Source organism: Dunckerocampus dactyliophorus, chromosome 2, assembly GCF_027744805.1.
Source record: "Dunckerocampus dactyliophorus isolate RoL2022-P2 chromosome 2, RoL_Ddac_1.1, whole genome shotgun sequence".
Lineage (NCBI taxonomy): Eukaryota > Metazoa > Chordata > Actinopteri > Syngnathiformes > Syngnathidae > Dunckerocampus > Dunckerocampus dactyliophorus.
In genome coordinates this window covers 24,302,771-24,327,485 of record NC_072820.1, presented here as the reverse complement: position 1 = coordinate 24,327,485, position 24,715 = coordinate 24,302,771, and the positions used below count along the sequence as shown (strand labels likewise).

At 39.2% G+C, this 24,715-nt stretch overlaps 1 protein-coding gene across 5 annotated transcripts in view; it reads right to left on the bottom strand.

Annotated features, from left to right (window-relative positions):
• Positions 1–890: 890 nt before the first annotated feature.
• LOC129174095 (disks large-associated protein 1-like) overlaps positions 891–24,715 on the bottom strand; it is an 89,824-nt gene continuing 65,999 nt past the window's right edge. For 3 of the 5 annotated variants that reach the window (XM_054765702.1, XM_054765719.1, XM_054765735.1), the window contains exons 8-15: positions 23,385–23,543; positions 23,205–23,287; positions 20,818–20,863; positions 19,068–19,349; positions 17,053–17,185; positions 15,938–16,029; positions 13,770–13,922; positions 891–6,734 (exon numbers count right to left, since the gene is read on the bottom strand). In XM_054765702.1, coding sequence (XP_054621677.1) covers positions 6,510–6,734; positions 13,770–13,922; positions 15,938–16,029; positions 17,053–17,185; positions 19,068–19,349; positions 20,818–20,863; positions 23,205–23,287; positions 23,385–23,543 — 1,173 coding nt within the window. In that variant the 3' untranslated portion in view covers positions 891–6,509. Of the gene's footprint in view, positions 8,580–9,869; positions 11,118–11,231; positions 11,351–13,769; positions 13,923–15,937; positions 16,030–17,052; positions 17,186–19,067; positions 19,350–20,817; positions 20,864–23,204; positions 23,288–23,384; positions 23,544–24,715 lie in introns of those variants that run through there. The other 2 variants (XM_054765710.1, XM_054765727.1) reach the window with 2 other exon arrangements.

Sequence of the window (24,715 nt, the reverse complement as noted above, 5' to 3'; positions counted from 1 at the left end):
TACTTGTTTAACAGACAACATACTGTACAGCATATCTGGTAAATATGGTCATTTTCAAGGTAATTAAGTCAGAGGCTGTTTGATATAGGAACTGCGAGTCTTCACCTATACTTGAATAAACCAAACCGTGCGCATGTCATGACTGTTTCCTTTGCATTTCTAACTTCTTTCTACGCATACCCAACACCAGAAAAATATGTGGGTTATGTTGCGTGTTTTCATTCTCCCTTTTATTTTGCATTGATTCCTTTACCTCTGTTCTTTTTGTGTTTCCTGAGGCACAACGAGGCACACCGTCAGTCACTCGGCTATTAGCAGTGCTTTTAAAGGGATAATTGGGATTTTTTGACATGAAGTTGTATGACATCCCCATCACCAGTGTAGTCCATCAACATAGACTCACCCCCCACTTGGTCTCCTGAGTCCAGTTCTGGTCGGAGTTCGGTGAGGAAGAACGTAGTTCCAGGTAGTCGCTGGGGTTTCACAAGTAAAGAGTTTGGCTTGTCAACAGTATGCGTTCAAAAGAGTGATACATTTACATCACAAAAATGCCTTCTCGGAAAAATCTGACCTCACAAATCGCTCGGTGTTTGATTTGTCTCCCGCCGTATCCCTGCGCACTGTCGCCTCTCCATTCTTGGGTACGTCACGAAGACGCATCACATATACAAGAATGCAGAGGTGACAGTGTGCACCGATACGACGGTGGACAACGCAGAGCGACTTGTGAGGTCAGATTTTTTCGAGTAGGCATGTTTGTGATGCAAATGTATCACTCTTTTGAACGCATATTGTTTTGAGAAGCCAAACTCCTTACTTGTGAAACCCCATTGACTACCTGGAACTACGTTCTTCATCACTGAAATCTGACCAGAACTGGACTTAGGGGACCAAGTGGGGGGTGAGTTGCTGTTGACAGACGACAGTGTTGATGGGGATGTCATACAACTTCATGTCAAAAAATCCCAACTATCCCTTTAAGCAGGAAGACAACGGATTGTACTTCATTTTACACTTCCAACAACTGGAAGAACTGTTTTCCTTGTCCGTCCCCAGTATCTTTCCTTATTCTGAAGTACACACGTTCATGCTTTTTGCAATTTTTGAGTAGTACATTTTTTTTATTTTGTCTTCCTGCTTGCCTCTTTGTTTCACCTCAACCGTTTTTGATGTAGCTGTTATTTTATATAGTGGAACCTTGGTTAGCGTAATTAAATTGCTCTAGAAAGTCCGACTCTAACCAAAATGTACTCTAACCAAATCCATTTCCATTGGAAATTATGTAAATCCAAATAATCTGTTCCAGAACACACAAAACACCTTTTTATAGTTTCACAATGATAGATTTACCTGCAGAAAACTATTGGAAATGCATATAAATGATGACTGAAAGGGATAAATGAACATTGAAGGTTACTTTTACCATCATTGAATTCGTGAATCTTGACATGACTGTTCCCAAAGACACGATGTGGCAGCGACAACACTTTCCTCCTCATAGCAAAACACAAAGGTGTTGTTGAAAAGAAGGGTGTTGATCTCGAGGCAACACCGTGTCTTTTGGAGGTCTTCAATGAAGGTAAAAGTAACATTAGATGTTTATTTATCCCTTCCATTTGTCATTTATATTCATTTACAATTGTTTTATGCATGTAAAACTATAATTTTACAACTATAAAAACGTGTTTTGTGTTAACATATTTGAGAGTCAACCGCTGATGACATCAAAAACTAGCGATATCGCTGACCTCCCGGTCCGGTTGTTAGCAAAGGATGGTAACAAGGATGTTTTGTGATAAAATATTAATAACAAATTAATAAAAACAATTAATAAAGTATTAATAACACAAGAAGATTGCCATATTGTACGCTAACTGGAAAATGCACGCAAATCGAGGCAAAAATTTTATGGAAAAAACTGGCTAACTAGGGCGTACGCTGACTGAGGTTCTACTGCACGCTATGTTTGTCAGGAATTGCTTCTGTCTTCGCATCCTTACAATTGTCATCCACAAAACAACAGTTTTCATTTAATTCATAAAACTATTTTAATAAGATTTGAAATGTAGAGTGGGGTGTTGCCTATACACTCATAATAAAAATTTTAAGACCAGTTTAAAAAGCAAGAATTGCACTGTTGGATCTTAAGGATGTTTTACGAAGAGCTTCAAAATGCAAAAAGAAGAAATGGGAGTGAGACAAAAAAAAGACAAATTTGACTAAGCAATTTATTGTACAGAAGAACTAAAGTTAAACAGGGCTGTTCATCAGCTCATCAAAAGTTTAAGACCACGACATTTAAAAGCCAAAATCTTGGCAAAAATGTGGGTTCAATGTCATTTTCTGTCAGGTATTCACACTGTCATGATCTCTTGATGGCAAAAAAGCTTTCTCTCTTTGAACACAGTCGGTCAGATTGTTGAGCTGTATAAGCAAGGCCGCTCGTCATTGCTGCTGAGGTTGGACGTAGTAAGACAGTCATTTTAAACCTCTTCAAAGATCCTTAGGGCTATGGAACAAAAAGTCAAGAGGTTGACCCCAAAAATGTCAGATTGAGATCAGATTGGCTGTCCGTCAAGACGCGGGACGATCTGGGGTGTTCTTTCCTTCAACGGAACAAAGGAGCTTTGGGTTGTGCGGGGACGTCAAACGGCAGCTGGCTATGTGGAGATGTTGCAGGGGAAGGCCATCGCCTGTGTGGTAATGCTATTTCAACAGGACAACGCTGCAGCTCACAATTCCCGCCTGACAAAGGACTTCTTCCAGACAAAAAAAAGCTCATTCTTTTGGACCATCCTGTGTCTTCCCCTGATCTAAATCCAGCTGAGAACATTTGGGGATGGATGGAAAGGGAGGTTTACAAAAAAGGACATCAGTTCCAGACAGTGGATGCCCTCCGTGAAGCCATCTTCACCACCTGGAGCAACATTCCCACTAGCCTTCTGGAAACACTGGCATCAAGCATGCCCAAAACAATTTTTCAGGTGATTAACAAGAATGGTGCAGATACTCATTACTGAATGCTTTTTTAAACATTTCATTTGCATATCAGGCTTGTTTCAGGGTTTTTTGAGCTACAATTTTAAACTCAGTTTCAGTTAATGAACAGCCTATTTCTCTTTAATGCTTGTTTGCAATAAATTACTTACTCAAAAAATGTTTTGTCTCACTCCCATGTCTTCTTTTTGCATTTTAAAGCTCTACTTAGAACCTCCTTAAGATCCAACAGCGCAAAAGGTAAATTATTGCAATTTTTCAACTGGTCTTAAAATTTTGATCAGGAGCGTAGCCATTAGTATAAAATGTCACTGATCTGTGTCTGAAAAAACGTAAAAATGTTCCACATCCCAAAATTAATGGGGTGATAACAAAATAAGACTATTCAAAATGGTGTGTTACCCGTGTTGCACAGTGTCAGACCCGTGTGATACTTTTTTAGCTTGGTAGGGAACATTTGATGTTTGTCTTTAATTTTTAAATACAGTTATATCCATCCATCCATCTTCTATGCCGCTTATCCTCACTTGGGTCGCGAGGATACTGGGGCCTATCCCAGCTGACCTTGGGCGAGAGGCGGGGTACACCCTAGACTGGTCGCCAGCCAATCGCAGAAATATGATTATAGATAGCCCAAAATATATGCATGAATATGGTATAACAATGCAACATATATGATTCAAACAAATGAGTTGGTAGACCATAACAATGACAAGTTAGAGGGCATGGATTATGAGAGGGTTCAAGCTGTTTTATGTTCTCTGACAGGAGGCTCATTGTCCCACACTGAAAACGCCTGCTTTAGGTTATTAGGTGCATGTAATTGACTCGATGACTACAATTAAAAGTAGATATATGAATGGAAATATTGTATATAAGAGATAATACTGGTAGATAATCTTATTCAGATAATCTTATTCCAATAGAGAGCAGCAACAATGAGCCTTATTCACCAATAACATGTGTTTGTTGTCCTTTCTAGGCACTTTTCAAGAGGAACAAAGCCATTCATCACCACTAGGGGTGCACATGTTTTGTTACAAAACCTTCGGGTTTGATATAGGGGTGTACCGTGTTCCTCCATGCCAAGTGCAGTCCAGTCTTTGGACTTAGGATTCATGGCCAGAGCTTGAAAAGCTTAAAGTCTCATGTTTAGGAACACTTGTCCTTTCAGTCAATATACACGTACTTTACTACAAAAAAAAGATTCATTCATAACCAAACCGTGACCTTAAAACCAAGGTACGTACCAAACCATGATGATGGTGGACCGTAACACCCCGATTCATCACCAATGTGCTGTATGTTTTAATACAAACACACAAAAACAATATGATTTTAGTCGTGTTAGTGTGGTTCCCTGTGATTCTAAAGCCATGTTGTAGAATAGTATTTAAGTATTTAAAAGTATGACACCAATAGTAGTGTAGTGGTTCACATAGCCAACATAGTGAGGCCTTGCCTCAGATGGAGGAGTTCAAGTATCTTGGGGTTGAGGGAAGGATGTAGCGTGATATAGGCAGTCAGATCAGGCGCGGCATCAACAGTATGCGGTCGCTGTACTGGACCCTCGTGGTGAAAAGAGAGCTGAGCCAGAACGCAAAGCTCTCCATTTAGTGGTCCATCTCCGTTCGTACCCTCACCTATTGTCACCAGCTTTCGGTAGTGACCGAATACAAGCGGCCGAAATGAGTTTCCTTCACAGGGTGGCTGGACTCACCCTAAGACAGGGGTATTCAACTTAAATTGAAATTTACAGAACAGATTTACAGATTGGCTGAGTAGCATCACATGGGATGGCTGTACTTACACTCAACAAAAATAGGTGAACTGAAAAATCTACAACTTTTTCTAAGTACACAAAAGACCCACATATCTCAAATAATGTTCACAAACATGCTCAGTGGGTGACATGTCGGGTGAGTACGCTAGCCATGCAAGCACTGGGATGTTTTCGAGCTTCCAGGAATTGTGTAGAGATCATTGCAACACGGGGCTGTGCATTATCATGCTGCAACATGAGGCGATGCATGTGGATAAATGACACAACAGTGGGCCTCAGGCTCTCGTCACAGTATCTCTGTACAGTGCGGTGGAGAGATTATGAATCATGAATGATGAATGCTCACTAAAAGATTTAGACAGGTTTGGGAACAATATTTGAGAGAGATGAACCTAGAAGAAGTTTTAGATCTTTGAGTTCAGCTCATGAAAAACAGGAGCCAAAACAAAAGTGTTGCATTTATATTTTTGTTTAGTGTACATCCTCAAAATGACACTTTTAACTCCACAGACTGCTCCAACTCGCCATTGTTGAATCCATTTTTTGTGTGGCTTAGAGGTGAGATGTTCACAAGCGGGTCAAGTCTTTGAAACGGCTCTTTAAAGTAAACAAGGAGAACCGATTCCTAGTTGTGTATCAGTACGGCTCATTTTTTTCCCCAATATTCTTATATCTGCGAATATGTTCTCATCGTCGACTTAAATGAGGCGTTCAAACGATTTGACTTCTTCGTGAACGTCACATCTCCATGAGCAAGCTGGCAAGTGAATAACAGCTGTGAGCAGTGACGTACGGTCAGGGGAGTAGCAGTTTAGAGGAATAATGATAACATAAAATCTATATTAATATTTGTCCATTGAACTGCATTATAAATGTGTTTTCCTCATGATTCCAATTTTTTTGAACATTTTATTAAGTCAAATCCCTGAAATTGCACAATTCCTGATGAAATAACAGGCAGAAAGTAAGATGAGGCCCCCACAAGCCCTGCCAACCATCTGAGTGCACTCAGTAAGTGCACTAAATTGGAAGATGGTGACTGCCAGTTTCTGTTTGTCAGCATGTCACCAATAAAACAATGTTGCAGAAACCATGACTTCTTACACCATGACTTTCTACAGGCTGTGCAATGTCTTCAGTGTAAGTGGGACATCATTATTCTTGCTAATCCCACAATAAAATATATAAAATTTCATACCGGAGGCACTGCAGTACTCACGTCATCCTGAGGGGTGGGGGCGTTCGTGAGCTAGAAGGTGCTTATCACTGCCGTCCTTCCATAGAGAGGAAAAGACAGCGTTTTTTTGTTTTGTTTTTTTTGACAGCATGCAGCACCAGCTGGAGAGGAGCAAGTCACATTCATAAAATAATATAAATAATAATTTTCACTTAATAAAAACAATTAATAAAATAAAATAAATATTTACAAACAAAGGGTATGTTGGAACTCATATGTGCCCACGTTTGCTGTTGAGTGTTGGAGTTAGGAAAGCAATGAATGTCCCAAGGTTATTGCTGAATGAGGCCCAGTGTTGGTACTAAACCCCCTAATTGAGCAGAACTAAACTACTTTAATGACCATCCATCATGACAAAAGTTGTGCAGTGCCCCATCGAGCATTTCTCTCATGGCTTCATCAGAGCGGTGGCATTCTTAGCCTGCTGCCTGTATACTTAACATAGGTAACATGTATTAGTTGCGTATAATGTACTGTACTATGATCATGTTCTCACAGCCGGGTCTGGGCCTCAGGGATGTAGATCTCAATGCTGTCTGCGCTCTCGGTGGCAGAGTTTTGTCGCACAGAAGCAGCTCTCTTGGCCGCCATCAGACGCTTCCTAGCTTCCTGCCGCTGTTTCTCTGAACTCTCCAGCGAGCGGTCTCTGGCCAGAGGGGGGTGATGGTGTGGGGCCTTGGGTGGCTTTTTGGGTACAGGAGGTGGGAGCCGTCTCTCCTGGTGGGAGAGGGTGGTAGGGAGGGGAGGGAAGCACATTTCAGGAAAAAAGACAGACATTTCTAGACAGACTCCAATTCATCCACTCTATAAACGTTTGCAGCCTTGACATGATAGTGTTAGCAAAATAGTAGTTGTGGTAGTAGTCACAAAAGTATTGCAGACTCACAAGCAATTATTGAGTATGCCTTTGAGGAGCATCATAACCACAAGAGCCAAAGCAGATGTTATTTCAACAGAACTTGTAGAAATGAAGACAGCGATGCTATCCAAACTGCAATATGGGTGTCCAAAGTGGGCTCACAGCTTGGTTTTTATTGGCCCTCTACATATTCAGAAAATTAAATGAATTAATTATGTACAAGATATATTATTTGTGCAGGACCACTTTCACATATTGTGTGCGTTAAAGAAGTTAAAAAGTGATGTGTACCGCATGACATGGTTGGTCTTTCGTGATCTTGTTCCTGTATGCCGTCGCATAACCGTTGCAAACTTGCCCTTTAAATTTAAGATGAGTTAAAAATTTGCGCAATTTGGGTCGGCTCTTGTCACTGAGGGGTGGTAGTGGGCCCTGAGAACCTCTGCTTTAAAGCACAGAGGTGATCGCACGGTAGGTGAAAACGTAACTCAACCTAATTTTCCAAAAACTCCAACTTTATTTTGTTTTGTTTCTCATATAATATTATGAAAAAAATACATAAAAATAACACAATTTTTCTTTAATATTTCGACTCTACGTTACTAAAAGGACGTTATTTGTCCTCATAAAAGTTTATTCTCGTAAAATTGCAAATTTACAACTTCTTTCACTTAATAGTTTGACTTTATTTTTGTTAAAGTACAGCTGTTTTTTTTTACATTTCTGTTTTTTATTTTCTAAATATTTAAACTTTTTCCTTCTAAATGTTATTCTCATAATATTATGACTTAATTATAATATTCTAACTTTTCCCCAACCAAATTTTCAAAGATTTACATTGTTATTATTATTTAAAATTATATTATTTATTTTGTGTAGTTTCTTTGATATTTAACTTTATGCACTAAAATTATGTTATTTTTCCTTCTAATATTACGTTATTTTCATAAAATGATTAATTTGTCTTGTTAGACTACATTTTTCTCTTCATATTTTGACTTTATTGTTGTAAAATTTCTGCACGTTGTTTTCTTTTTTTAGTTTTCTTGTTAAATTTGACTTTTAGAATGTGACATGAGCCAATAAAAAAAAAGCTGGGGGCCGCACTTTGGACACCCCTGCCCTAAAAGTCTGGAGATATCAGCAAAAATGCATATACATGTATTATACAATTATGAAATTCTAAGATTTGAAAGAGTGTTTATTTAATATATAGAACATAAATACAAAATATCATAATCATATTTTCTTCTACGTAATTTAACATAATTTAAATATATTGTATTTATATTACATACTGAAAATATTTTTTTTTCAAAAATGATTTAATCTGCCCGATAATATCGTCTGACCGATATTAACAGATGATATTGGCATAAAAATGAGATATCGATTCATACCGGTATCAGTTCAATATGTCTGCAGTTTGGAATTATTCCCAAATTTTGCCTCGCAAGGTAAACGTCTAACTGTATCATCAAATTGTGAACCCTGATATTGTTTTATGCTGTAAAATGCATTGCCAAACATTAGCCAAATACTTATTAACCTTGACACTCATAACACACACAGTGAGGCAGGTGGCAGGAAGGAAGGAAGGGAGGACACATGAAAGGAAAGACAGACATGATGGATCAACGGAGGCCCAGAAAGGTTAAGGCCTTTTGGTGTTTCTTGTGGTGATGGATGCTGATGGCTCTTCACTGTCGACACAAAGAAGCACAAGAAAGAAAAAAAAGGCTATGAGAGCAAATGAGGAGAGCATCGGAGTCAACAGTCATGATGCAGAGACACACAAAGATTAGTGAGAAGCAATGATGTCATTGAAGGGATAGTTTGGATTTTTATCACATGAAAATGTATGACATCCCCATCAGCAGTGTAGTACATCAACAGCGACTTACCCCCCACTTGGTTCCATGAGTCCAGCTCTGCTCAGATTTCAGTGACGGGGAACATAGTTCCGCTTAGTTGCGTCATTTAAGTAAAGAGTTTGGCTTGTCAAAACAATATGCGTTCAAAAGAGTAATACATTTGCATCACCAAAATGCCTCTTCAAAAAGATACTCACATCTTCTTCTGCCGCAGCTGTCGTGTTTACGTGTGTGTTCCACAGCGAAAGAAGATGCGAGCGTCTTCATCACATACACAAGAATGCAGAGGCGACAGTGTGCACGGATACGGCGGGAGACAAATATAACGCAGAGCGATTTGTGAGGTCTGATTTTTTCGAGTAAGCATTTTTTTATGCTAATGTATTACTCTTTTGAACGCATATTGTTTTGAGAAGCCAGACTCTTTACTTAAATGACCCAGCAACTAAGCAGAACTATGTTGTTATGACCAAGTTGGGGGGTAAGTCTCTGTTGATGTACTACACTGCTAATATGGATGTCATACAACTTCATGCCAAAAAATTCGAACTATCCCTTTAAGGACACATAGAAAATAGGTGCTGTGTGTTTTTTAATGACTACTAACATGCACATGTATCTTTATGTTGTAGCCACCAATGATTTGTCGTCCAATATCTTTTACACAGCATCACATTTCAAGTTGAGGCACACTCAAAACTTGCTTATTTTGTGCAGTGTCCAATCATCGCCACGTCATAAAAAAAAACATGTAGTAAGATAACTTCACAATGTTAAGTTCATAAAAAATTGTGGCAAATAAATCCTTGCACTCACCAAAATAGATGTCAATGATAACAGTTACGATGATTGGACACCACATGATTTTTACATATCAATACATACTTAAATACTTCAATACATACTTTTATTTACAGGGAGTCATTTGGCAATAACTATAGCCTAGCATCTTGCAAAACAGAAGACATTCAAGGCGCTTCCCACGTTAATTAATGCACATAATGGCGAAGGACATGAAAGATAACAATCATTACTGGATTTCCAAAGTTCTTGTACTTGGTCTGTACTATCGATTGTGTGTGTATTTTGCAAATAACACATCAGTAATGACTCCCACTGCATATCATTTTATAGGATGCAATTACACTTCATATCATATCATAAACATTCACTAAAACCATGATTCCGGGTAGGTTTTTGTGTCCATTTTTCAAATATCTAGGATGAAATCATCAATTAAGAAAAAAACAAAGGTTATCCAAGATAAATTTTATCATCAGTATATCTTGATAATGTAACAATAACAATTACATCTCCATTTTACCAATGACTAACTAATTTTAAAATGTACAGAGAATAGAAGATCCACGTAAACATCTCTGGAGGTTCAAAGAACATGTCATATTTATGCATGAGAGTGGGCATCCCAGTTATGCATTAGTATAAAATAGTAATGTTTTGCATGAATATTAGTGTGTAAACCTCTATTTCGATACCCGTATAGTCTGTGGGGTACACTTACATTGTGTGTTGTTTTTGGTTGCACCATGAGTGCGGGAGGTGTTAGATAACACTCTCGAGCACATTTAAAAGTTTTCCCCTGACTACCGTCTGTGTAACTCGAGCTTAGCGATGTAGGGCAACTGAGATAATACATTTTATTCCAGGTACAAAATGTGATGTTTTATTGTGAAATACGACAAATTGATGTGAAAGTTGGTACATGGTACAGTATATGTTACTTGTTCATGATAAATGTATTCTTAGCTTGACACTTTTTTTGTGTAGCACAAATGAACTTGACATTAAATAAAGAACATACACTCTTTATCAAAATGTTAAGACCAGTTGAAAAATTGCAAGAATTTACATTTTGCACTGTTGGATCTTAACGAGGTTCTAAGTAGAGCTCCAAAATTCGAAAGGAGCAATGTGAGCGAGACAAAAACATCTTTGTGTAAACAACTGATTGCAAACAAGCATTGAAGGAAATTTTAAATGAAAGGAAATAGGCTGCTCATCAGCTGATCAACAGTTTAAGACAGTAGTCTTTAAAAAAGAGAATATTGGCAGAAATGTGGATTCAATGTCATTTTCTGTCATGATCTCTTGATCCCATGATGATCCCTTGATGCCAAAGAAAAGCTTTCTCTGTCAATCTCTCAGCTCAGTTGGATTGTTGAGCTGCTGATTGGACGCCATACTTCTTAAAAGATCCAGAGGGTTATGGAACAAAAAAGTCAAGTGGTAGACCAAAAAAAAATGTCACCGGCCCTGAGCCGGAAGATCCGATTGGCTGTCCGATCCTCGGCCCAAATAAAGGTTGTTACTGGTGCCGAGTGCAGTCCAGTAAACATCAGACAGCATCTATGAGAGAAGGCATTTAAGAACAAAAAATGTCTTCAAAGTCCTCGTTTGCAGCAAACATGGGACACTGAAAGGTGGAAGAAAGTTTTATTCTCTGATGAGAAAAAATCTAACCTTGATGGTCCTGATGGCTTCCAACGTTACTAGCATGGCAAGGAGATCCCACCTGACAAAAGGACTTCTACCAGGGGAATAACCTCCCTCTTTTGGACCATCCTGTGTGTTCCCCTGATCTAAATCCAATTCAGAACATTTGGGGTTGGATGGCAAGGGAAGTTTACAAAAATGGACATCAGTTCCAGACAGTGGATACCCTCAACATTCTTCAACATTCCCACTAGCCTCCTGGAAACACTGCCGTCAAGCATGCCCACACCAATTTTTCATTTGATTAACAAGAATGGCGCAGATACTCATTACTGAATGCTTTTTTAAACATTTCATTTGCATATCAGGCTGGTTTCAGGGTTTTTTGAGCTACGGTTTTAAACTTTTGATCAGTTAACGAACAGCCTATTTCTCTTTAATGCTTGTTTGCAATAAATTGCTTACTCAAAAAATGTTTCGTCTCACTCCCATGTCTTCTTTTTGCATTTTGAAGCTAACCCCCCTTAAGATCCAGCAGCACAAAATGTAAATTCTTGCAATTTTTCAACTGGTCTTACAATTTTGTTCAGGAGTGTATGTCTGGCTCAAAGCCTGATAGTGGTATTTTCCTAGCTTGTTTTCTATGAATTAATTGAAGAAATATAGTAAGAAGATGTGAATTGCAATATTTAACACCCCATTAAAGCATTACAATTTTTTAATGAGCTTTCATGGCAAAAAATAAGCTTTAGCTTACCTGACACAGTGCCATTTTGGGGAAGCCATATCCTGGCATCATCACATGACTGTCACATGACAACCACTCCAAAACATTTTAACACATTTAAAGTGCTATCATGGTTTCTTATGGGTTAAAGGAAAATTGCACTTTTTTGGAATTTTGCCCATCATCCACAACCCTTATGTGAGACATGAACACACGTCTTTCTCTTTTCTATGCGTTCTAAAGATATAAAAACAGATAAAAAGACGGAGCTAAGAAAGCACGTAATGGGAAACACATTCCGCCTATAAAGCCTTATGAAAAAAAACTCCAAAAAGCGCAAACAACAATCCATTTACATATAATGTGACACGCTGACAACGCCTCATGCCACTACTGAAGGGTAGAGCTCCATATTGGAGGTGCTGCTGTGTTTTTATTTTTGAGTTAAAAAAAGTTAATGCTGGGTGTAGCGTTCGTTTTTTATGTTGCTATGTGAAATCAATGCGCCCATGAAGGAAGTTACAGTAATGCTGAAAAGGATATAAATACGACAGAACACTGTACGTATTACATGTTATCATAAATGCTACATGCTACAATCTACGTGGTCGCAGCATGTATATTAAACCATAAACCTTGCTGGAGGTTTTTGGAGGTGTTTTAATAGTGGTCTTTATAGGCGGCATAGTTGTATCCAATTACGTGCAGTAATGGGCTGTCTTTTTTAAATCTGTTTTTAAACTTTAGAACACACAGAAAAGAGAAAGATGTGTGTTCTTGTCTCATACAAGGATTGTGGATGATGGGCAAAATTCCAAAAAAAGTGCAGTTTTCCTTTAACTGAGGTACTTTCAGCTTTGTGTCACTCATAGCCCACCAACAAGCTACTGGAAAACAGCCTGTCCGAGGCCAGTCAAATTTCAAATAACTGAGAAATATGCATATACCTTTTTATACCTTAATCATACTTTGCTTTAAACTGTGGCAAATTACACACATGTTGACCACAAACACAACAGGAAAGAAAAAGCCATGCTGTTATGGCGTCTGATCACCTGATCACCAACAGCTTGCAGACATTGTGGATGATGAGCGTCGGACCATCAGTGAGATGATAACATGGAAATGTGGAAATGGCTGATTGAAGAGCAATCCAATATTTGCAGTATATAGTTGATAGCATATCATTAACTACTAAAGTAGTGAATAAGTCATGTTTTCATATAAAGGTCCTCCCTTGGGAAGACGTACTGTACTGTATGTCAATTTACGTCTTTTATTTGTATCAGTTCTCCCGTCTGTTATATATTTTTCAAAGTCCTTCCCAGATTCCTTTACTTTTGGGAACAAGGCACACCTAAATTCTTTAACCCAGCAGCTGCTGCAGGAAGACGATGGAGTGTTTTTCTTCATCTTCACTTTGTATTAAGCCAAGAACTGAGACAGCAGTCTTCCGCCCCCAATATCTTTTTATCACGGACCGTGTCTTGGAATAATAAATACATTTGCCCCCTCAGGAACTAAGTACACAGTGTACACAATATCCTAATAAATGTGTACTAATGGAAGTATTCCAGTTGAGACACAGGCACGGTTTAAGTATTCTTATTCTTAATGTGCAAAGTCTTTCCTCTGTTTCCTAGTCTTCCTGCCAGCCTCATTGCTCTGCTCCAGCTGGCCCTTTTGGCTAGCTATGTTTTGTCACATGTTCTTAGTTTCCTTGCTACCTGAGTATCCAGTGTTTAAAAAAACCTATGGAAAAAAATCCTTGTAAAGGAAGAAATGTATTGTATTGATTTTTACATGTGTAAATGCTCATCATGTCAGTGTAGTGCTACCTTTCTTTCAGGCGGGTCAAGGGGTCTCCAGTTGTTGGCTCTGAGTTGGTGAAGCTCATCAAACTTGAGGCTAATGTTCTCGATGGACAACTGAAGCATGTCCCAAAAACCAGCCAGGTCGGAGGCGACAGGACGAGGGTGGGCATTGGGGTTCTATAATGAGGACAGAGAAACGTCTCACTTTTTGCTCGCTCAGTTATTGTTATCATCTTGACATAATATTCATTCATGGTTTAATCAACTCAAAATATACAAGACACAGTGTTTCCCCAACCATTACATTAGGGGGGTGCGCCCCACCCCTCAGATGACATGAATAATTATGAACTAATTAGGCAAGGCAAGGCAGGGTTATTTATAGAGCACAATTCCTACACAAGCTAATTCAAAGTGCTTTACAGAAAAGAAGGGTCTTCATAAAGGGACTTCATGAAATAATTTAGTAATATTATCATTCCATAAAACAAAATCATTCTAAAATAATTACACAAGTGTTTTCAGCCTGGATTTCAACATTGCCAAAGTTGAGGATTGTCGCAGGATTGTCTTCTGGAAGACTGTTCCAGATTTTGGCAGCATAAAAACCCTACAGAACATAACCATTTGGTCTGAGACACACTTATGGGCTGCTACCCAGGCTGATGTGGCCCCTTACCATCTATGAGGCCCCAATCTCAAAAGCTGAAAAACTGGAGAGGTTGGTCAGCTCATTTGCCAAAAAGTGGCTGGGACTCCTCAGATGCTTCAGCAACATTGGGCTGTATGGAAGAGGTGTCCTGGAACTTACTGTGTCCAGCCTTGCAGAGGAGTTCCAATGTTCCAAAGTACGGTTGGAAATGACATTGACGACGTCCCGTGACCTTTGTGTAGCCCAAACAGCTCTTACTCTGGTGACCGGAAGGAAATGGACCCCATCTGCAGCTACTCAGCAGGCAAAGGCAGATCTCAGGCACAGAGACCTCGTTCATCTTGTGCAACAAGGGAGAGGTGGCCTTGGCCTTGGAGAGGGCAGGCCAACCTGGAAGCGGGCAACTCCAGCTCAGTGAAAACGTCTGGTTGTCGAGGAGGTGCGGCAGCAGGGGCAGGCAGCGAGATGTGCAAAGGCTGTCTCGCAAGCGAAGTAAGGACAGTGGATGACCCACTCTAACCTCAACCAATGGTGTGGAGAAGATCCAACATGCCCTCTCTGTCCATCTCCAGCCAACCTGACACACCTTCTGGTTGGCTGCAAGACAAGTCTGTTACAAGGCTGCGACACCTGGTGACACAACCATGTCCTCGAGTGCCTTGCAGCTATTTTGGAGACCAGACGCACAAAGATCAATGCCTTGCCTCCTCCACCACTCCATTCAGCATCTGCAAGAGCGCTCATCAGAGAAGGTGCAATACCAGCTGAAGTCCACACAACATCGGGCATCAGCCAACTTGAGGTGCACACGACTGGAAATCGGTGGCAGACCTGAACCAAAGGCTGTTTTCCGTCTGAGATTGCCACAACAAACCTCAGACCAGACCTTGTGCTCTGGTCCGCCACACTTCACAGAGTTTACATCATTGAGCTCACTGTTCCCTGGAAGGATGCTGTAGAGGAGGCCTTCAAACACAAGACCCTAAAGTACACTGAGCTGGCAACCGATGCTGAAAAACGAGGATGGAGAGCTAAGGTTTGCCCCGTGTAAGTCGGCTGCAGAGGCTTCGTGGGCAAGTCTACCATCAGGCTGCTCAATGATCTGGGAATTCGAGGCCAAACCCCTCTCAGGAGCAGCAGAGGAAGCTAGTCCTGGGCCACAAAGTAACATCAGGGCCACAGAAGGGTTGAAAGCAGAGAGGGACACACCTGGGACGCCAGGTGCTGCTGATGAGCTCTCTGGAGGTGTTGTGGGCATATCATTGAAACACCTACGAGGAGGGTACCCACCAGTTTGAAAGCCACTAAACTTTAGATTGTCAATAATACGTTGCTGAGCATCTCCTCCTTCCTGCCCTTGCCTCAAAGAGGTGGTGTGGGGAGAAAAATAATTACAAAAAAGAAGTAATTTAATTTAATACAGAACAAGTCAAAACATTGTTCTTGCTGTGAGTTGTGACTGTAGAATATTTATTTTAGTCTTTCTATGGACTTATTTTATAACAGTTACAGTTCACATTCACAACTGGGCCACACTCACCAAGTTCTCCTCACACAGCTCCCTGAACTGCTGGAACTTCTTTGACATCAATAGCTGAGCACTTCCAACAGCACTCCTCATCTTCCCGAGAACTACAAGCGCAAGCACAAACACGTGTACACAATCACAACAATTCAAGATAAGTACACTTTTAATGATTTAAGCTTCTTATTGTTGTATTCCTGTTTCCGCTTTTATGCTGTCTAGTGGCTGGTGGTGGAGCAACAAGACTTTTCAATTAACATCATTCATAAACCCTGCGTCCACACTAGGGAGATGCCAGATTATTCTCCATGGTTTCCCTGCATTGACCTGAGTTCTCTATTCTGTGCTCCTACTGCCTTGTCCATTGTTTGCATGCTACTTGCTTACATGCTAAATCTTGTTTAGTGTTTTTTTGTATGTTACGTCTTTTTCCTCTCTCCGTTATAGGTAGGTTTTGTTACTTGTTACTGTTGTTTTTCCACCGACAATGTGGAAAAGAGGGAATTTTTTAAATGTAAAAACTAGGTAGCCTGAAACTTTTTATTGAGCTGAATGTTTTGGTGTCGAGAAATGTGCAAGTAGCACGAAATCTTAAGATCAAAACGGGAATTTGTGTGTTGAAAATGTGGACTTTCGATGTGTACAATAGATGAACGTCTTGAATGAGCTAAACGCGTGGAAGTTGGAATGGGTTGAATCTGTTTAAAAATGTGGAAAAATACCCTTCATTTCATTTCTTGAACCATTTATTCATATCATGTGTGCATATCAAAATAATTCCAACTCTTTCTGAAACTAAAGACTCTGCACTTTCCAGTGATGCACGTGTCATTACGGTAATCCAAAAGACTGCTTTCATGTTGGGATGGTTTTAATTGAAAATTTTGAATTACAGTAAATGTTTGGAATGTGTGAATAGGGAGCGATCGGGTCCCAAATGAGCTGAACATTTTGACGTTGGAATGGTTTGAATCGGTTGAGAAATGTGGAAGTAGTCAAGCGTCCAAAAATTGAGGGAAAGAATTATACAAAGACAGTAAATGGAATGGTTAGGAATTCCTAAGTATGTGATTCCACATACTGTAAATAACGACAGGTAAAGTGAACATCTGTCCCACTGAAAGACTTACTGTCCTCAGGAAGGTCATGCTGTTGTTGGTCCATGTCCATCTGGTGACACCAGCCCTCCATGCGCTCGGTCTCAGCTTGCAGCAGCTTCAGGAACCAGTGTCCGTCTCGCTGACAGGCTGACCTCTGCACCACCTAGAAAAAAGGCAGTTTTTTTTCTGCGTGTTTGAAAGCTGCAAGTACAGACCGCCATGCTGAAAAACCATCAGTAATGTTCAGGTGAAGCTGCTAACAGAGATCTCCAGACTGTGAGTCACTGTGCAGCCAGTCTAAATACTCAGGCAAATATATTAAAATGTGGGAAAATTTATATTTGTACATGGCCACCACTAGATGGATGGCAGCTTGGTAAAAAAAAAAAAAAAAGCAGGCTTTGCTACACATTTAAAATAAAGCCTGTTGCTATTTTGTCTTTTTTTTTCTGTCATCACTGCACAGCTATATTCTGCCCGTTTTGTATTTAATTTGTATTTAATATTTAAATGTATGTTGTTGTTAATGTATTAATATTTTTATCTATGCATACTAATCACTTATCTATTTATTATTATTATTGTTATTTTTTCACTGCATACATAATATATAGTGGAACCCTGGTTAGCATGTTTTTCAGTTAACGTCGAAAATTTACGCCCAAATTTTACCTCGGTTTGTGTCCATTCTCCGGTTAGCATACGACAATGACCCCAAGAGCGCATGGACGACTCATCCAAAAGGTCACAAAAGACCCCACAACAACATCCAACGAACTGCAGGCCTCACTTGCCTCAGTTAAGGTCAGTGTTCATGACTCCACCAATCAGAAAGACAATGGGCAAAAACGGCCTCCATGGTAGAGTTCCAAGACAAAAACCACTGCTAAACAATAAGAATGTTAAGGCTTGCCAGAAAACATCTTCATGATCCCAAAGACCTTTGGGAAAATACTCTGTGGTCTGACGAGACAAAAGTTTAACTTTCTGGAAGGAGTGTGTCCCATTACATCTGGCGTAAAAGTAACGCTGCATTTCAGAAAAAGAACATCCTATCAACAGTAAAATATGGTGGTGGTAGTGTGATCGTCTTGGGCTGTTTTGCTGGAATACTTGCTGTAATAAATGGAACCATGAATTCTGCTGTCAACCAAAAAATCCTGAAGGAGAATGTCTGGCCATCTGTTTGTGACCCCAAGCTGAAACCAACTTGGTTTCTGCAGCAGCAACCACCTCTGAATGGCTGAAGAAAAACATCTAAAATGAAGGCTTTAGAGTGGTCAAAGTCCTGACCTGAATCCTATTGAGATGCTGTTGCATGACATTAAAAAGGCGGTTCATGCTCAAAAACCCTTTTTTCTCCTTGAATAATAAAAAGGTTCATTTAAAAACTGCATTTTGTTTTCATTTGTGTTGACATTGACTAATATTCCAATTTGTTTGATGATCTGAAACATTTAAGTGTGACAAACATGCAAACAAATAAGAAATCAGAAAGGGGGCAAACACTTTTTCACACCACTGTTAATATATTATGTAGCCAGACTTTAGGGACACCTATAATTTAGACAGACTCATAAAATTGTTGTATTAATATAGATATGGCTGTTCTGGCTTTGAAAATGGGCTTTCACTTGTACATAAATATGATTTGCATTGATATGATCTGCTTTTTGTTCTTACATGATAATACTGTAGAAACTACTGTAGAAAAATTATGCAGAGAATATGAATGCGCCTGCCTGTTGCTTACCTCTGGCCCGGCATTGTGTCCTTGCAGGTTGTTAACATGTTATATGCACGGTATGGCCTGAGTGTTGGGTTCCTAATCAAGTGGCCACATTTCAAGTCTGTTCTTCAATATCGTCGCCACAGTGACAGAAAATGTTCCATTGTACAAATAGCACACTACCGACAAACAAGACCTTGTCCTGCATTAGTTGTGGCAGAATAAGATATAACAATAACAAAAGACAAGAAGTATGAGGAATAATAGGATGGGCTGCTGCACTGTGCTTGCAGTCCCATAATGAGAACTCACTTACTTCTAAGATAGCCGAGCTGTTGATGCTGACATCAAGTGGGTCATCGCCGACGCTATCAATCCAAGGGTCTGGAGGAGGGAGGATGGATGGGTCAAAGCCCACATCCTCATAGTCATCGGAGGCACAGGCGTGGTAATGATTCCCTGAGCCCTGGATGCTGACGGTTGAGGCGGCGGCATCGCGGGAGTATTGACGAGATAGGGCACCAGACGACAGGACTTCTACGTCGGTGTCCGGAGAGTCCAGAGGAGCATCAAGCAGGTCTGGCATGTCCAGGTCCGCCTGGTTGAGGGAAAGAAATTGTCATTTCATGAAGAACTGGATGATTCTGTTAAGTTTATGATTGATCTTAATGATACTATGATATGACAAAAACAATGTCCATGTTTACAGCCATGGTCAAAAATATTGGCATGTCAAAGATGCCCATGTCTATGGCCATGGCTATATCAATTAGGCTGATTTGGTTGTATTCCACGCAGGCACGGACAAAAATATTGGCACGCCAAAGATGCCAATGAAATCAAAATCCTTAATCAAAATTAAGGACACAAAAAATTAATAATACTTTTCTAAAAGGACATGACTCATTTTTGTATTTCATGGACACATACAGTAGCTGCTCTGTGGGGTCAGGATTCTTGTTTTAAATTGTAAATAAAGAGTTTTTTTTAATGCAAACCAACACATGTAGATATGCTGCATCTCAGCTTTGTTACAGTATGTAGGAGAAAAGTATTAACTTTGATATTTGGTCTTTCTTCCCCATTTTTGCTGCTGTTTTTTTTAATTTCCCAAATATTTCAACTTTCTTCTTATATAATCTACGTGAATGTTCTTTCGCCGTAAGGTGGCTGGACTCATCCTAAAAGATAGGTTGAGGAGCTCGGTCATCTGGGAGCCACAGAGTAGAGCCACTGCTCCTTCACATCACATTTTTCCTTATAATATTATGAGTTTACCCTGGTCAAATTCAGATTTTTCTTGTTGGGATACGATTTTATTCTCTTAATATTTGTACTTTATTTGTGTAGTTACAGCTGTCTTTTTCCCATTTCTGCTGCTGGTGTTTTTTAAACTTTCTTTTTGTAACTTTTCTTCTCCTAATTGTTATTACTAACTTCCCATAATATTTTGACTTTATTCTCGTAAAATGATACATTTTTCCACAACCAAAACTTCATATTGATTGCTTAGTTTGTTTCTCGTATCACGACTTAAAAAAAAGATGTCCTTTTTCTTTAATATTTAAAATTTATGTTACTAAAGATATGTTATTTTTCCTCATAATATTAAGTTATTCTTGTAAAATTACAATTTTCATTTTTTCTGTTAATGTTTAAACTAGATTTTTGTAGAATTGCTGCTGTTTTTTCCATTTTTGCTGTTGTTGGTTGATTTTGGTGCTCGGGCCGCACTTTGGACACCCTTGGTTTAGGCTATCAAAAATAGGCTTACTTGATTAAATGTGTTTTTTAAATATACACCTTAAAAAATAAATAAAATAAATAAAAAAGAAAATAAGAAAAAGAAAAACACAACACAAATTAACCCTGACTTTTAAAAATAAATATATAAAAAATAAAAAAGTGGGCATTTTTAGGCTAATTATGGGTGTGTCGATTATTTGCAGTTTCGAATGGCGGTGAGCTATTGTATTCACATTTGGGCATTTTGACGCATTTTTGACATTGGTTTTAATTGATTACAATTAAAAGTAAACCTACAGTGAGTGATTAGTGTAACTTACTTGCACAGCTGCTGTTACACTATTAGAGCGCTGGAAGCGGCGGTACCTGGACATAACAGAAAAACATATCACACTTAATCAATGATGCCAGATGTAGGAAGGTCAGATGAAGACAAACTGAAACTGGTGAAATGCAACAAAGTGCCTGACCGCAAAGGGTCTAAATATGTGCCATTTACGAAAAATGCATATATGTCGGCAGATCTGCAGTGCTGTTGTTTAACAACCATCCTATTGTTTGTAATTATGTTTTTTGGCAGGGATGCCTTTTCTGTCTTCAAGTCCAACCACCTCAGAATCACATCACATGCGACTCATGCATAACTGTGCTTTTGTATTGCCGGTCACTACCATGTGTCACCTGCAGTCCTTCAATTTTTTTCTTAATGAAGGTCAAAACACATGAGATTTCAATGAGAGGGCGACATAAAAGAAGAGCAAAATACCGTAGTTTTACGGTACTAGCAAAGACTATACAGCTATGATACCAATAACCAACAAACAAAGCCCCAGAGCTTCCTCCACAGTGTAATAATAACACGGTGTAATGATATTGTATGCTAACCAGGTAATGTACACAAACCAAGGCATACATTTTCGATGTAAACCAAAAAACTAACCGGGGCGTACGCTAAGCGAGGTTCCACTGTACTTATCAAGCCTGCTGTTATGATTGTATCACGAATGACGTATATCAGTAGAATCTCAACAAACTAAGCTTTCCATGCTTAAGCACACCTAAGCATGTAAGTAGGGGGCGGTGTAAAACCCCAGCTTCGTCATAAAAATTGTCATCAACCGTTGGAACTGCAGGGGCTTAAACAACTTGGCAAAAGCATTCATAAGTTGTAGATTATTGGAAGAAAAATGGGATGCACACTGCGTGTTATACAACTTTTGATAAACTGTTATATGTGGAAATATGGAAGAGAAACTAATGAAAGAAAGAAAGAAATACAATAAAAGCAGCGTTGAATGGTTCCTCGTACACCCATGCAACTCTGGGTTCATATGAGTCGATGAGGAAATTGGTTTATTTATTTAAAATGTTCCTTTTGCCACCGTGGCGTAGGTCAGGAAGTGACCTGCACATAGTTCCAAGGTGTCGCCTTCATCATATGGAACGAAGAAATTCTGATGAAGATCTGACCTTGTGACCTTGTGTGATTAATCACGGTTTTCTAATTAATTAATCATGATTAATTACAATGTCACACTATATTACCTTATATTACCTTATCATATTATCATATTACCTTATCATTTTCCCAAGCATTTTAAACTAGCAAAGAGTACATTTGGAATACAGGAAGTGAAAAAAAATATTAAAATTTATGTGAAACAGATGGGGGGTAGGATTAAATAAACTTTGCTTCTTCCTACTTCTTCTTGGACATGTAGAACAGTAAATTGTCCTATGGGATATATTCCAATGTAACTTGTATGCGTGCAATAAATTAAACAATTACCATTACCATGTCTGAAATATGCAATTTTTACTGTATTTTATTGAAAGAAATATAAATGACAGGTGTAGGATCATAATTATAAATATTTGTATGTATTAACAGTGCCAAATTAACTTAAAATTTAAATCAAGTTAAGAGATGGCACACAAGTCTGAACCTATTTAAACCTATTTAACTAGCACTGGTTTCTTTAACACCAGAATATTTGAATCATACTGTAACTGTTTTGTACAAGCAATGAGGAGTGGCGTTCAAAGACACCGCGTCATATAAGTTGAATTCACATGTTTTGAGTGAATTTTCTGGGATTTCCAAGCACATTTAAATTTAGCAAATTGTATTTCCGCATTGAGAGTTAAAAAGTGAGTGATAAGAATATCCACTAATTGATTTTCATAACATTTCTGTTTATTTAGACTACCCATACGAGCATAATAAAGACGTTGTTGTGATGTTTGGAGTGTCTATGAACTCATCTCACACTCTGTGTGACTCTGTGGGGGGATTCACTGTGCCGCCGTATGTCGTCATAATAGAGAGCCGTGGCTTGCCATGATGTGTGTGCGTTAGTTACGCTAAAAAAATTAATGTAATGAATTAAATATATTAGTTACCGCAGTTACCGCGCTATTTTTGACAGTCCTAATAATATTATGCGTTTTCCCAAGTCCTGAAATATCCTGAAATATTGGTGAGTTTTTGTGCATATAAGGCCCTCAAAAATGTGAGGAAAGTCGCAGCATGAAAATAATAAACATAGCAGCTTCAAGAGGGCTTTCTGAAATGCAGCCTTCTGAAAATGTAAATACTAAATGGCATAATGTGTGTAAAATGACTCCGTATAACACATAATCAATTTTACAAAAAGAAACATGCTTCCAAACGTGCCACCAAGAAAAGTACCGTCAAAGTACTTACCCTCTATCATTCTCCACTTGGACGCCGACAGAAGTGAACTTGGATGGGTCCTCTGGGTCCGGAACGTCCTCTGGTCCATCTACCTGCAGGTTTACACAAATTCAACACAGATATTGCCTGGTTATGAAATCATTTCTGTTAACAGAATTATCTGTGAATCATTGGGTCTCATGTCAATACCTGAATCCCTATGGAGAGACATTTGCCCTTCCTGAGTGCTTCTTTTCTGTATTCATCACGGTAGTCTTCAACAATACGGCCCCTGCTCAGGACTGAAGGTACATGAGGGCTGCTTGTCATGGTACTGTTGCTGACGTGCTGACTGGCTGGTCCATGTATCTGAAGAAGAAATATTCATAATAAGCTGTCTGTTCCGTGTTGTGACATGACGCCTGGATGCAACATGCGAAAAAATGTATTAGCTAACCTTATTTTGACACCAAAACATCTCTTTTGTATTCACAAATGAATTGAAATACAGTTGTCGCGCGCTACGTTGCGGTTCAAATGTTGCTCCCTCACTCTGTCGTGTTTTTTCCAAAAAATTATTAATTAATAAATGATCGCTGTTTCATGGTTGACTATGAGCTATTATTCCGTGTGGAACTGGTATGTTTTTGCTTGCTTATTTTGTCCTTTTTCCTCACTCACTTTCAAACCCATTCTTACATTTAGGATAAAATAATTGGAGGCTAACTAGTTAGCACGGTATACAGTGTTGCTATGTTTGAAGTTTCATTTAAAAACTGCATTTTGTGTTCAGCTGTGTTGTCATTGACTAATATTTAAATTTGTTTTATGATCTGAAACATTTAAATCTGACAAACATACAACAAAAACGTAAGAAATCAGGATGGGGGCAAATACTTTTTCACACCACTGTATGTGTGTATTTAGTTAGTCAGTAGCTGACACAGCAGCTACAATGTCCAAGTTAGACATAATTAGCATCCTAATTAGTGTCCAAAACAACACCTATCCATCCATTTTCTATGCCGCTTATCTTCACTTGGGTCGAGGGTATGCTGGAGCCTATCCCAGCTGACTTCGGGCAAGAGGCGGGGTACACCCTGGACTGGTCGCCAGCCAATGGCAGGGCACATATAGACAAACAACCATTCACACTCACATTCATACCTATGGACAATTTAGACTCGCCAATTAACCTTTTTGGAATGTGGGAGGAAACCAGAGTGCCCACAGAAAACCCACGCATGCACGGGAAGAACATGCAAAGTTCACACAGAGATGCCCAATGGAGATTCGAACCCAGATCTTCCCAATCTCCTGACTGTGTGGCCAACATGCTAACCATTAGGCCACCGTGCAGCCCATCCAAAACAACACTGCTGTCTAAAATACCACATTTCTCAATCCACACAGCTGTCATATCATTATAGTTGCACAGACCCACTGCGTCACAACAAGCTCAACTCTGGGTCTTGTCAAATAACCAGCCACCACCCCATTATAACTAAAAGGCAGCACATGTTTAATTATATACTGTCTAT